Here is a 14,208-nt window from a genome sequence, read left to right on the forward strand (position 1 = left end):
GTCATGTTCAGGAAAGTTTTTGAAAGTGCTGACATTCCTGTGCTTTGAAGCAGTATATGGCCTATACCTCATTATTGCATTTTATACAGACAGCGACTTAATTGTAATGTTTCAGTTTCGATCTTTCCCCACTAAGCATACATTGGCTTGACTTATGATTAATTATGAAAGTTATTAACGAGATCAACACTTACCTCGGAGCTTTTTTTGGCTGCCTCGAGGAGGTGATGGAAATCTTGCCAAGCTTCCTTGACTGGTCGCCCAAGGACGTTCGTCCCCAATTCCATGATAATCAACCGTGGTCTGCAGGGATATATGAAGTGCTTGACCTGAAAGATATTGAAAAACAAGTCTAGCTGAGTGATGTAAATGATAATGGCCAGTGTTTGAATTATTGGATTTTTAAAGAATCTTTAGCCTTTAAGCCATAATTTGTTAAATGTGATCGTGAGAATAGTAGAAACTTATGTAAATTTCGATGCGGGAGTCATCGTCTCAAGGATTACCAAGGTCATACAGATTGTGTACCTTGTGTAGTGTTGGTTTAATTGGTGATGAGTCACATTATTGTATTATGTTCCAGTGCGAGTACTTTTTTGAGGAACGGAAAGTTTATATTCTAAAGAAATAATAGGCCAAATACTAGAAAATGAATGCATTATTTGATACTAAAGATATGAAGGTGCTGTTTAAACTTGCCAAGTTTGTTAAAGTAATATTACAGAAGTTTAGCTCATAATTCTTGTAATAAAAAGTTTATACCTTCTTAACCTCTATGTATATTTATATCATTTAATGTTTATTATATTCTTGCTGTTTGTAGTATCTCATCTATTGTGTTTTGTTTTTTTTTTCCGAAACTGTCATTTTGCTATTGTTTCATGCTGTACGATATTGTAAATAATATATGTTACATTTTTTATACTCCGGAAGGGGTCGAAAGAAATAAAGTTCAAATTTAAAAATTCACCTCCATGGCAACGTCGGCACACTTCCCCCCAGGGGTGCAGTTTATGATAAGCTGCCTTCTGCGGGGGTTGGGAGGAGGGACATCACCTTACACAAACCCCCGCAGCTGGGAGTCCCCGAAGAGGCAGCACACCTAAAAACAGGAAATTAGAAGAACATGAGTGCATTAAATGATTGTTCATAACAATCATTTCAAAGTTGCATCAATACTAATTTTCATCCTTATTTTTACTTATAGGAATAATACAATTGAAAGAAAATTTGGCAAACAGGAAAAGGGAGACATTCAGAAGATCCCAGTGCATCATTAGATCACAAACAAATCAAATCATCTATATTCAGTTATTACATAAGCCTACATTTTGTTCAAGTATTGAATTGACTTACACATGGTTGTGCTAAGTTTTTATCAGACTTCTTTCTTTTATTTTGGAGGGGTTATGAGCAAATGACATCTCTCCCCTATAAAATTACATTATAAGATGGGACAATTGTATTCTAGTCGATGTACAGATACTTTTAAAATCTTATTTTCGATTGGTCCTTTTGAAAAGTTAAACACTTGTTCTATTGGAAAAAAGAAATTCCCAATTCACCCCTGTGTTGTCTGCAGTCACCTCCAGAACATACACACAGTACAAATGTAAAGATGAAGAATGATCAATTTCTATAAATGTGACATGAATCAGCAGTTTGCATAAAAAAACAATTTTTCCGGGCAGGCACAAAACATCCGCAGGAACACTTATGATTTCTCATACAAGATGCAGACTCACTTTGAAGATTTGTTTATTGGCGGACAGAGTGCCTTATTCTGCCTCCCGGAGACTCCCAGCTGCCACTTCACTGCTTTATCCCTCCTTCCCAACCCCAGTTGTTGAGCCATTTGAATCTCTGTAAGAAATTTACTACAAATTGTACAGTAGAAACGAAGATTTGAAATTAAAGTCATTATCAAAGCATCCAGTACTCAACATAATGTGCACAAAGTTTGAGTCATGAGTGGTCATCGTGGGCAAAGATTAAAAAAAATAAAATCCTATTAGAGATGCATTGCATGTCAGGTACCATTTTGCGTGCAAAAGGCCTTAGGTGTAATATGGGACACAACGTAAAATTTGAGTGCTTGCAAAGCATGAAGAAAGAATAATCCCTTTGAAAAAATAAATGAACAAAACATATCAATGTGAGTGCATCAAAGCATGCAGGCTTACAAATCTTTTTTTGATAATATTAGGGACAGATGCAGTGTACATTTGACTGAAAAATGGTGCATTTTGTCAGCTTTACTACATTGTATATTTATCCAAGAATTGGGGTATCATTAAACTCAACACTCACAATAACTCGTCAGTTTATACTATCTGTGCGCACAGTTTACCATTGGGATTTGATTGTTAACAGTCCAAAGTGTTTCTTTCGGGATAAACAAAACCTGGTATTGTCATGCTGAAGGTGTCTCCGTGGTTGTCGAAGTCGAACGCGAAAGAGTTCGCTGCGAAGACTTGGTACACAAGAGCGTTTTGACATATTGAATTTGACGACAGATTAATTTGAAATGTCTGACAAGCACTGAATAGCCGCCATTTTGAATTCCAATATGGCTGCCTCGATGAAATGTTCAAAATCATTATCTCGAGTTCTAAGTGGTGAGTGGCGCTGAAATTTGGTGCAAACGAGTATATCAACATATAGCATATATATATATATATATATATATACACATGTCAGCATCGGAAGTTGAAAGCGAGTCGTCAGCAGCGGATTCCGACCACAGCTCTGCCAGCAGAGATAGCGGAGATAGAGGCGCAAGTATGGCTGCCGGTGGCATCGGTGGTGGTCCCTGGATGCCAGTCAACGATCCGGACAACGATGCCCCTCCAGTGAGACATCGATTCAAGAGTCGAAGCAGCGCTCTTGCCAATGTCAGAGCAGATAGCAACCCCATCGACTACGTAAAGGTATTTTTTCTTGCATATTTTATTATGTTATTTCAGCTGTTCACCGTCAGCATGATCAGTAAAATTGAAAAAAAAAAATCTGATTCTGAAATGAAGTGACACGTAACGTTAGACGTAGTCTCACGAGAGAATGATTTTTATGAAGAAAACTAAAACTAAAAGAAAAAAAAAACCAATACTCTCTCGTGTCTATATATCAAATCCAGGTATATCATAAACGTCTGATCATAATTTTCCCAGCTTTTGAATGGTTTAGATGTGATTATGACTGTGAGGAAAAAAAGTAAAATAAGGCTTTAAAAAAAGGAGAAAGAGAGAACAAAAAACTGAGCAATACCATTACCAATGACCAGTGTAGCTATGTAGGGCTGATATTGAGTGATAACAATATCTGCTACATTTATATGTACATGTTATTAGGGTTTAGTGCCCCTGTCCACGCCCCTCCCCCCCCCCCCCCCAAAAAAAAAGGAAGAAAAAAATCTAAGTCTAACCTAAAAGTAGATCATCTATCAATGAAAAAAAATGTCTAGCTGCAAACTGGGTGTTTTACTTTTAGTTTATTATTCATGTATTTATTTGTTTTTTTTCTTCTGCATGTTGTATTCCTTTTTTTCTCTTCCTCCTCCACCCCCTATTTTTTTTCTTCTTTTTATAGGTGTTCCTTACTGATGGCTTTTTTGAGCAGTTGATCGATTACACGAAGGCGTACGCTACGAAGACCATCAACAAGGAGACTGCAAGGTGCCGTGAACAAGGGAAGGATGGTCTGCCTCCCTATTCCAGGTACCGCCAGTGGGGAAAGCTCTCTGCCAGACTCTGGCTAGGAGTGATCCTGGCTTTCTTTGGTCTCTTCCTGAATATGGGTCTGATCAAGAAGGCGAACCTGCATGACTACTGGAATGTGACTGACTGGAGCCAGGCAACACCAGCCTTCCCTGAGACGATGCCGAGAGACCACTTCATGCTGATCCTGCAGTTCCTGCAGTTCTATGATGTGAACAATGAAGGGGATGTTGCTGACCCAGGGAGGAATGTTCATTACGTCTTCGACTTCTTCAATGCAAGATTTCGCGATGCGTACATCCCCGGCGAGAACCTAACTATCGATGAGGGACTCGTAGGTTTTAGAGGTCAATTAGAAATCATCCAGTACATGCCCCTCAAAAAAACACCACAAGTTTGGGATAAAATCCTACGAGATTTGCGAGGTCAACGGCTACACATTGCGATGTAGTATGTGTGCAGGCTGCGAAGACCGGATCCCTGATGCATAGACACTTACCCCAACTGGCCGGACAGCACTGTACGTTCACTGCTCAGAGGTTTGGGCCAGAATTGGTGGCATGTGACAACAGAACACTGGTACAGCCATGTGACTCTGTTCAGTGAGATGTACTAGCAAAAAATCAAAATGACTGGAACGGTAAGGAAGAACAGAACTGCCGGCATTCCAGACTCAGTCAAGCGAGCAGTGAATGGTGTTGGAACTGTAACAGCATTGAGGAAAGGATCGCTGCTTGCTGTTTCCTTCCGGCAGAAGGCATCGCAGAAGCAGCCTGGAGTTATCCTCATCAGCACATCTGAGACAGCCCGGTGGGTCGATTCGACTGGAAATGTTGTTCCAGAGAACAACAGGGACGACAAGGCGAAGCCGCAGGTCGTCCACCTCTACAACCACACCAAGATGTGCGTGGACTTGGCCGACCAAAAGATGTACGAATACGAGGTTGAGAGAAAGACGAGAAGATGGACAATCAAAGTAGCAATGAGGCTAATACAAAAAGCCCTCCTAAATGTGTACATCTTGTATGAAAAACGAATGGCAATCCGATGCCGAGGAGGAAATTTTATCTGACAGTGACAGAAACAATGTGTGCCGAGGAGAGGCAGAGGCGACTCATTGAGCCTGCAGATCAACCAAGGCCTTCAAGAAGGAGAAAGGGGTGCCGCATCGTTCGTCTAGGTGTTGGGAAGAAGCGTGACTGCTCTGTATGTTCGGATCGCACAACCAAACGGAAGAGAACGAACCAGATCTGTGGCAGATGTAATGTTGGTGTGTGTGCATCATGTTGGGATCAGCACGATCCCAAATAGTCTGGAACTCGAACTCTGGAACACTGACAGTCAAGATACATGACAAGGATATTTCCTTGATAACTTTTTTTTCAAACATTATCTGTAGTGTACATGTATCATCGGTGTGCTTTTTCATGGAAAAGGTTATTTGTATTATGAGAACATAATCATAATTTGTTAGCAAGTTTTGTAATTGGCTGGTGTCTTCTATTTATGAACCCTTGTTTTTATCAGGATATGAGACAGTTTGTTAATATAACCAAGTTTCACTTATGTATTTTTTGAATGAAAACATACTGTTTCGTGTAGAAGTGAGGACCGAGGGAGAGCCCCACCCCCCCCCCCCCCCCCCACACACACACAGCACACAGAGGTCTCCGAGAAATTTCAAAACAGTTTACAACTTGTTTTTTTCCCGCATGTCAAGGAATTTCAGAATGGCTTACAAGTTACAACTTCCTTCTTTTATTATTTTTTTTCTTCTTTTGCTCATTGCTTCACTGGCCTGTTTATTGGGTACTGGGGCCCTGTACAAGTGCAACCTGTTGTACTATATAGTATTATAAGTAATTTTGTTGTAAGTAATTATAAGTAATAGTATAATCAGCTGATCATTCTTTGTAGATGTCACATTCTTCTTTTGTTTTGCTCATCAAGGAATTTCAAAACAGTGTACAACTTGTTTTTTCCCTGCATGTCAAGGAATATTAAAATGGCTTACAACTTTCTTTTGTTTTTGTTTTTGTTTTTTTGCTTGTTGCCTCACCGGCCTGCTACTTGCTCCCCTGTACAAGTATAACCTGTTGCCTCGAGTAATAGTACAATTACAATTAGCTGATAACGCTTTGCAGGTTTCAAATTTTTGCTTTTTTACTGATGTCATAATCATCGCATTGTCTTAAGATATTTATCACCAGTGTTCAAGTCTTCATGATATATGTATGTATTTTTTTTTTAAACCTACATCTGGTTTATTGGCATAATTACAAATTACAGTACAATGCTTTTCCAGAAAAGACAATTCTTTGTGTTATTATGTTTGTGGGATTGAGTGTGTCTGCACTAATGTACGTTTTGTATGTTTGATGACATAAATGGTACCCTGGGGTACCAGAAAAAAATCGGCCATTTTGTTGAATTATTTTTTTTTTTTTTAGGGCTGTACCCTGGGTTACCAAAAAGTGGGAAATTAATTTTTTTGTGTGTGATTAATTCTTCAACATTCAATTATGGCCATTGTTCTTGTAAAAAAAACCCTCTTCATCCTGTAGTTTTCTCAATTAATCCCTTGTTAACGTTATGAGTAACTATTTTACAGTGTATCATTGATATTGTTTCATGCTGTTATGATACTTGTACACCCTGTATTATTATTTATATTGATTCCCCATGAAATAGCTATCTTGCGTACTGATGCTATCTATGTTCAACAGTCATAATAATTTCATGTATATTGGAGAAAAAACAATCCAATTGAATAATAAAACTTCGATCTGGGAGAGGGACTGAGCCAGCAGGGTCATAATAATGCCATCTGCCTCCGCTTTATCACCGGCGTCACTGGCCTTCTGAAACACCTCCAGAACATCGGCGGCCCCTTCCTTCCCCAACTTCCGAGTGGCGCGAAGCCTCGCGTTTTCCAGCCTCTCCTCTCTGGAAATTTTCCTTCTTTTCCGGCCCTTTCCTTTCAGTGCGGCATAGCCCCCATCACCTGCTGGCATTTTTGCAGCTTGATCCTAATTGCGAAAGGATATTTTGTTCGGCACAAAGTGCACAAAGCTTACAAAATTACGGGATCGAAACTACGTCTACGAGATCGTAACTTTGGCACAGCTAGCAAGCTATTATAATAGTGCGTGTAGTCAGTGCATGAAGCGCTATACTGAGTATCGCACCGTACCACGGGTCAGTACAGTGCGCATACGTAACGCAGTAACTCTGCGGTTGTACTCGAGTGAACGTGAGATGGCGCTACACAACGTGGTAGCCCGGGTTACTACGATACCCCGGGGTAGCGCGTGGTGCATCGTTTGTACATTGTATGCATGTTTGTGAGTGTGTGTGAACTCTGACTGCATGTGGGTGTGACATGCATTTTAGTTACTTGTGTCTGTGGTCATGCATTTGTTTGTGTTTGTGTGAGTGTGCATACACTGTTCATGTGTTTTGCATGATTTTATGTATTGTATGACAGAATTTGTTTTTACCTACATACATGTGTGAATGTCTAAAGCGTGTGTGTGTGTGTGTCTGAATGTATGTGCGTGTGCTATATGTTGTGAGAGCATGTTTGTAACTGCATGTTTGTTATATTTGAAATTTTTTTTTTTTCATTTTTGAAGTGCTTTTTAGTTTGTGTGTGTGTGCGCATGCCTGCGTGTGTGCGTGTGTGGGTGTGGGTGTCTGTCTGTCTGTGTGTGTGTGTGTATGTGACTGGTGAGAGGGGTGTGTTTTTGTTGCTGTCCATGTGTGTGTAAGAATGATTTTTTTGTTTGTACATGATGAGAATAATGTTACATTGCTTTTTCCTTTATCATCTCAAACACGAACAATTCATAACTTTGCTGGAAACAAAAACACGATACAGAAAAACTAATAATGCTTTGAGTGTGAAATTTTCAGAATTTATTCATGAAACATGCTTCAATCAGTGAGTACAAATTTGTAGAAAACGAATCATACATGTCAAAGTTATAAACAAAAACATGCATCAAGCAATAGGTTTTTTTCCGAATAGCGCCCCCTTTTGTCATATATTTCAAATTCAAAAATATGACCGTTATTTTACAAACTGACATAAAAAGAAAGTTCATTCTTCAATTTTTATTTTGATATATAGTTTGTCTCTATAACATCCTTCTCTGATTTTCTGGAATTTTTGGAAATACATACTAGTGTCAAAAGGATTGAAAGTTCATTATTTACCCATAGCATTCCGTGACATCTACACACATTTCCAGCAGTTTATGGGTTAATAATGCTCCCTTCCACCAAATATCAACATAAAAGCACTTCAGCACTCTGCTTGAAAGTAATCATTACGCCTGTAACCACTATGTATAATATATTATCCTCTTACACATGCAACGGTCTTATCATCAAACAGGGGGGGGGACAATAATTTCTCTACATTACACATTATCAGACTGTATATAATTCAACCTGCTTTCAACTAGCTTGCGGCAGAGACTACAAAAAGCTGTACACATAACACATGGTCGGTTTACCAAAACCACTCTTCTTTTAGTAGAATACAGCTTCAAATAATAACTGTGATATTTGGAAAAAAGAGGATATCGTAACAAAAACTAGTAACTTACAGTTTGACTGGTGACTAAAAACTGCCGGTATCCGACCTCATATCGTCGGTGCAAGCCTTTCCCAGCAGACCCTGCAGTCTAACTGCTGCCCCTGCAACTGCTGCATAGCCACTGAGGTTGCTTCTATGAAGCCAGTATGACATGTGGTTGTATTGCCCCTATGTATTAAATCATTAGCATTGTTCTGTTCAAACACCTGTAGCTTCCCCAGCACAGTGCTGCTCCTCACTGGCAGCCAGACACTGAATGATTTCAGCAATGTATTGTTGCTAGGCCAGATTTCTATACACAGGAATGTTCTGTCCAGGTGTTCATAACTCCCTTTTGTCTCTCTGTAGCAGCCCAGATTCTTGAGTAGGGCGTAACAATAGCAATAGGAAAATCAGGGGAGAAATGACTTCTAACAATGACCATGACACTGACACTTCAGACCATGGACCTACAATGAACGAAAGAGTAAACGACGACACGAATCTGAATAATTGCTTTGATTACTTTAATTACTTTAATTCATCTTTGATTGCTATAACAATTATTACTCCATGATTTGTGTTAAATTGACATTGAGTCACAACATATATTCATCATGTATATAATCGAACTAGGAGGGATCCTCTAATCATATCCTATCAATAATTGATATTCTGGACTCTTTACAATATTTGGGAATTGATAAACCATAAATTATCAAAGGAAGAAGAGGAGGAAGAAGAGAAAACAGTTTGTGTTTCGCTCCTAAACATGAAATTGACGTAAAGTTAGGAGATGCATCGGCTATTGCCCCCCCCCCCAAAAAAAAGAGCAAAAAACAAAAACAAAAACAAAACAAATGAAGAAGTATTCAATTGCAGTCATCTCCATATTCCTTTCATGTTCATATATAAATATATTATATATATTTTTTTTTTTTTGGGGGGGGGGGTGGGGTCCTCAATCGTTGTACTTTTATATTTTTGTGAACTTTGTAATCTTCCATTTTGAATGTGAATTCAAATGCCCCTGCAAGTATACCACAGTGAGAATTTCTTTGTCTTTTATGAATTCATTGGTATTTGATAATGTGCTATGAATTTCAGAGAAATAAAAAATGTTAGCTCTAATTTTTTTCCCTCTCAAATCGAACCGAGAACACTTTGACCAGGACTATGGGGACGCAGACGGCAATGACGATGTTTCACATGGAATACCTAGAGGAGGTGGAGGGGGAGTTTCAATGGGTGTCAAGCGTACTTGATCTTTTAATGAATGGACACGAATCTGAATAATTGCTTTGATTACTTTAATTGACATCGAGTCACAACATATTCATCATGTATAATCGAACTAAAAGGGATCCTCAAATCATATCCTATCAATAATTGATTTTTATAACTAACCCATAATTACTGTTACATAATACCACAATCATCCAGCAATCATCTCAGTCATTCTAATCAAGGGAGCGCTGTAATCACGTCGGGGTTGTAATTATAAAATAAGGGGGAGGGCATTTGATCGAGAGGAAGAAAGGAATTGAGAAAGAGAACGTGTGTGAGGATGTTTTATTAGAGGGGGGGGGGGGCAGTGGGTTGCATTTTTAACCCGATCTATGTCACAGGCCGATTTAAGGGTCCTGCTTACCTTTGGGATAAGGTAACCGCTGGATGCCTCGGGTGGGATAAAAGAAAGCTTCCCCGAACGTCCCTATTCAAAACCCAGAGATATCTATTCAGTTTGTAGGCGATGTTAAAATTTAATTTTAAATCACATTGCCAAGTTGATTGTAGACAGCATACTGGTAATAATTTATGTTGCTATCAATGTCTTGTTTATTTTTACCTGACTTCCAAGGATAGCAATACAATTTTAGGTTTATTCATGCAGTTTATTAATCATGGTGGGGAGTTTTAAAGTAGACATTCAAAGAGATCATTAAATTCTGCGATTTAGGCATCATTAGAAAGCTCACAAGACATAGAATGCAATGGAATTTTGTTACCTGACTTTCGCGTTACTAGAAAGAAGTAAACGCTCACGAAAAACTTCGGTTTTCTGGAGCCTGATAAGGGCCAATTCGTCAGGAAAGATGCCCGCTCTGTTTGACGTCACGCACTGGATTTGCGGACTCTGCACGGTGAATTTGTGTACAATGTTAACGGAGGCACAACCTGATTCTTTTGCATTGTATTTCCTCATGTAAAGGTCGAATTGAATGAAATATAACTTTTCATGGTTAAATAATAACAGAGAAACATTTCTCTGTTGATGTTTTGTAATTCTTGCAAGTATTTTCGTCCGAATATACAGGAATTCAAGCTACTTAGGTAACCTTATTTCTCTTACGTTTGTAATGTTAGCACGTTCAAGTTTCGCTGGTCATATGAGGCGTTTAATTGAAAAGCATGAGGATGTCCATGACAGGATTGGTAATCTAAGACATGGTCATGTTGACAATAACAAGTAGACTTACGAAAAATGGCAAGCTATCAAAATAGGAGAGATTTTAAGACGAGGATCGAGATACAACTTGTGTAGCACGGACTACGCCTGCTAGTACCTAATACATGTATTATTAGTACCTCGCGATTGCTCGCACGCAATGCTCGGTATAAATCCGCGGTGAAGTGGCTCTCCTGCTCCAGCCCGCTCGCCGCACCACCGCACCATCCTCGCTGCCTGCATGTCTGGCCTGCACTGAAGTACACTGTACGTGATATACCCAATAGTCATGGAAGTACTTTAATTGGCGTAGGAATATAGACGTGAACTACTCGTGTTTACTTGCCGTGCATGCTTTGCTATAGTACAACGTGAACGAAAAGTAACCACATGTCTTTGTTTACGTTTGAGCCATATAGATTCTACCTCTTCTGCACAGCGTAATCGAATATATTTTATTAATCAACGCGTCCCACTCGACTGTACTACTATCGTTAGATATACTAGTAATCCGTCTAGAGTTTCGCCGATTGAGTTTCTAAGATGGATGACGGCGGGGGTTCAGAGGAAAAAGGGGGAAAAAAGTCGGGCAGATCTGCGGGGGAACGGTGTATGGTAATGAACTGTGGCTCCACGCACAAAACTGCCGCCATGCACAAGATGCGTGGCCCCTTTCCCGTTGCAGCAGGAAGGAGACTAACACCCGTTCAGATGGGGTGGATTAATTTTATTAATCGCAAACGTGTGTTCGATCACCACAAGGTAAAGAATATCGTTGTCTGTGGGCGTCATTTTGACGAGTCCCAATATGACTCGACGCAGATGCGTATGCATCATATGGGACTAAGAAAATTGCCACCGAGACTCCTACCCAACGCCATTCCCCACATTGAGGTTGAAGCTCCATATGCAGTGCCTCCGACGTCCACGTCCACGGCATCAGAAACGCGTGGCCCATCCTCCGACTCCGATGAAGGCCTAACGGTACTCGGGGTCAAGCCCTCATCTCCCCCAACATCTGCCTCTACTAGCCCCTCGAGGAGCATCATTGCGGGGACAAGGAAGCGGCCTCGGCCTAGATCCTCACACTTCAGGAAGAAGGTATGACTACAATTACAAATCATGTATCGATTGAATGATATTCATTTTTACAAACAAATCAACAGTCAAATTTATATCAGACCTCTATAGGGTTTCAATTCGGAAAAATTTCCCTAGTAGTAATGCCCCCCCCCCCACTAAAATCGAAAAAAAAAAAAAATAACGAAGGAAATACAGTCAAACTCGGATACCTCGAAGTCGTCGGGACTGAAGAAATTGGTTCGAGGTACGCGAATTTCGAGGTACGCGTACGTCGAATTTTCTTCGACTTATCCGATTTTTGTCGATGTTCAACATGGTATCTGTTACAGTGCCTACCGATTGTTTGTATGCTTGTCAATTGGATTTGAATCGACTTTAACATGAATGAATTGAATGAAAATCGATGTTCTTCTTTCATCAGTGTTTTCTGGTGGACAATTAAATGACTTATCACCATAAAAACAAAAAGAAAATACCGGTAGGTAATCGAGTGCAAGACAGGGTTGCAGAACATGCGTGCTGAATGTACATTGTCGCGTCGGCGTAGGTACCCCCTCGATCACTATTCGTATTTCCTCCTTTTCTCTCTCTAAGTCATCATCTCTTACACAATATCCAACACAGAAATCACAGTCTTAGCTTTGCAAACTATTAAAATTTCGCACAACCATGGGTGTACATGTAGCTCACCAAGACTGTTTAGAGCTACAGGGAGCGACGGCAATGTCGCACCGCTACGCACCGGTCTTCCATGTGTCTACCAGCAGCACTCACAGTCAGCAGACGATACCGTTAATCATTTCCAAATGTAAAAGCAACGATCTGTTATTTATTTTAGTATCATAGGGAGCAAAATATTACTGTTATTCATTTCTAAATTTCCAAGCAAATACCCGACATTCGTTTTACTATCATACGGAGCCCAATATTACTCTGTCCACTTCCAAAAGTGAAATGAATTATCCGACAATCATTAATTTTTATCATCGAATGGAGCTGAATGTTACTGTTTTTCATTGTTGAACGTCAAGGCAGACATCAGACATTTATTTTACCATCAAACGCAGCTGAATTCTAGTGTTATTAATTTCGAAATGTATAATAGCAAATATCCGACATTTATTTTAGCATCGTATGGAGCAGAATGTTACTGCTATTCACTTCCAAATGTAAAAGCAATCATGATTGTGATATTTATTTTGGAATCTTCCGGAGCCGAATGTTCTTGCTATTTACTTTCGAAAGTAAAAGCGAACATCCGACATTTATTTAATCATCGTACGGAGTTGAATATTATTGTTATTCATTTCCGAACGTAAAGGGATCATTCGACATTCATTTTAGCCTATTCCGGAGCTCAATGTTATCGCTATGTACTTTCGAACGTAAAAGCAAACATCCGGCATTCATATTATCATCGTACGGAGTGGAATATTATTATTTATTTCCGAACGTCAAAGCAAACATTCAAAATTTATTTCAGCATCTTCCGGAGCCGAATGTTATTGCTATTTACTTTCGAATATAAAAGCAAACATCATACGAAGTTGAATACTATTGTTATTCATTTCCGAACGTCTAAGGGATCGATCGACATTTATTTTTGTATCTTTCGGAGCCGAATGTTATCCTTGTTTATTTCCAAACGCAAAATCAAATATCTGACATTAATCTGAGCACCGTACAGAGCTGAATCTTACCGTTATTCATTTCCAAAAGTATAAGCAAACATCCGACATTTATTTTAGTATCGTATGGAGTCGAATATTACTGTTATTCATTTCCAAAATCAAAAGCAATCATCTGACATTCATTGTAGCAACTTTCGGGGCCGATTGTTACCGCTGTTCATCTCCAAAAGTAAAGGCAAACATCCGATTTTTTTTGGTGGCTCGACGTGCGTTTTGGTGGCCCCGGGCCACTGTAAGTGTCGAGCCCTGAATAAGTGCAGCACAGTACATGAAGGATGGGCTACTTTAGTAGTGAGTAATATCGCAAGATCAGATTCCGGCTATGGCTTCTGAGGACAGTGCTATTACTGTAATCATAAACATTTACCGAAGAGGATTGTTCGCATTAAAACAAAAAGCGAAACAATCTTACGGGGCCTTGACGATTGTGCTAGAAAAGAAAAGAAAAAAAATACCGAAAACTCAAAAAAGATTCAAGTCAAAACAGGGGTAAAATACATGATGATTTCTTCTTTTTTTTTGGTCTGAAAATCGTAAAGCGTATTATTCCGTTACTTCAAAATTTATCAGAATAAACTGTTGTGAAATCATATCTATGTTAAATGCTAGGCCTATACTTCCAGATCATATACCACACTATTTTCATAATCGCATTGCTGGATAAAAAATATTCAGAGCTTGCGTTCT

General features: G+C 39.4%; 1 protein-coding gene across 1 annotated transcript; it reads left to right on the forward strand.

Moving 5' to 3' along the window:
* The first annotated feature begins 4,344 nt into the window (after positions 1-4,344).
* LOC139714321 (piggyBac transposable element-derived protein 4-like) lies at positions 4,345-4,788 on the forward strand. The gene has a single exon (XM_071626035.1). It carries the CDS (start codon positions 4,345-4,347, stop codon positions 4,786-4,788), a length of 444 nt encoding a protein of 147 aa, XP_071482136.1.
* The last annotated feature ends 9,420 nt before the right edge of the window (positions 4,789-14,208 follow it).

Source organism: Diadema antillarum, unplaced genomic scaffold, assembly GCF_040938485.1.
Source record: "Diadema antillarum isolate AM-2024a unplaced genomic scaffold, OU_Dant_1.0 seq00002230_RagTag, whole genome shotgun sequence".
Classification (NCBI taxonomy): Eukaryota; Metazoa; Echinodermata; class Echinoidea; order Diadematoida; family Diadematidae; genus Diadema; species Diadema antillarum.

Bases quoted from the DNA above. Each gene is read 5' to 3' on its own strand.
- LOC139714321 (XM_071626035.1), top strand. From the start codon at position 4,345: ATGACTGGAACGGTAAGGAAGAACAGAACTGCCGGCATTCCAGACTCA.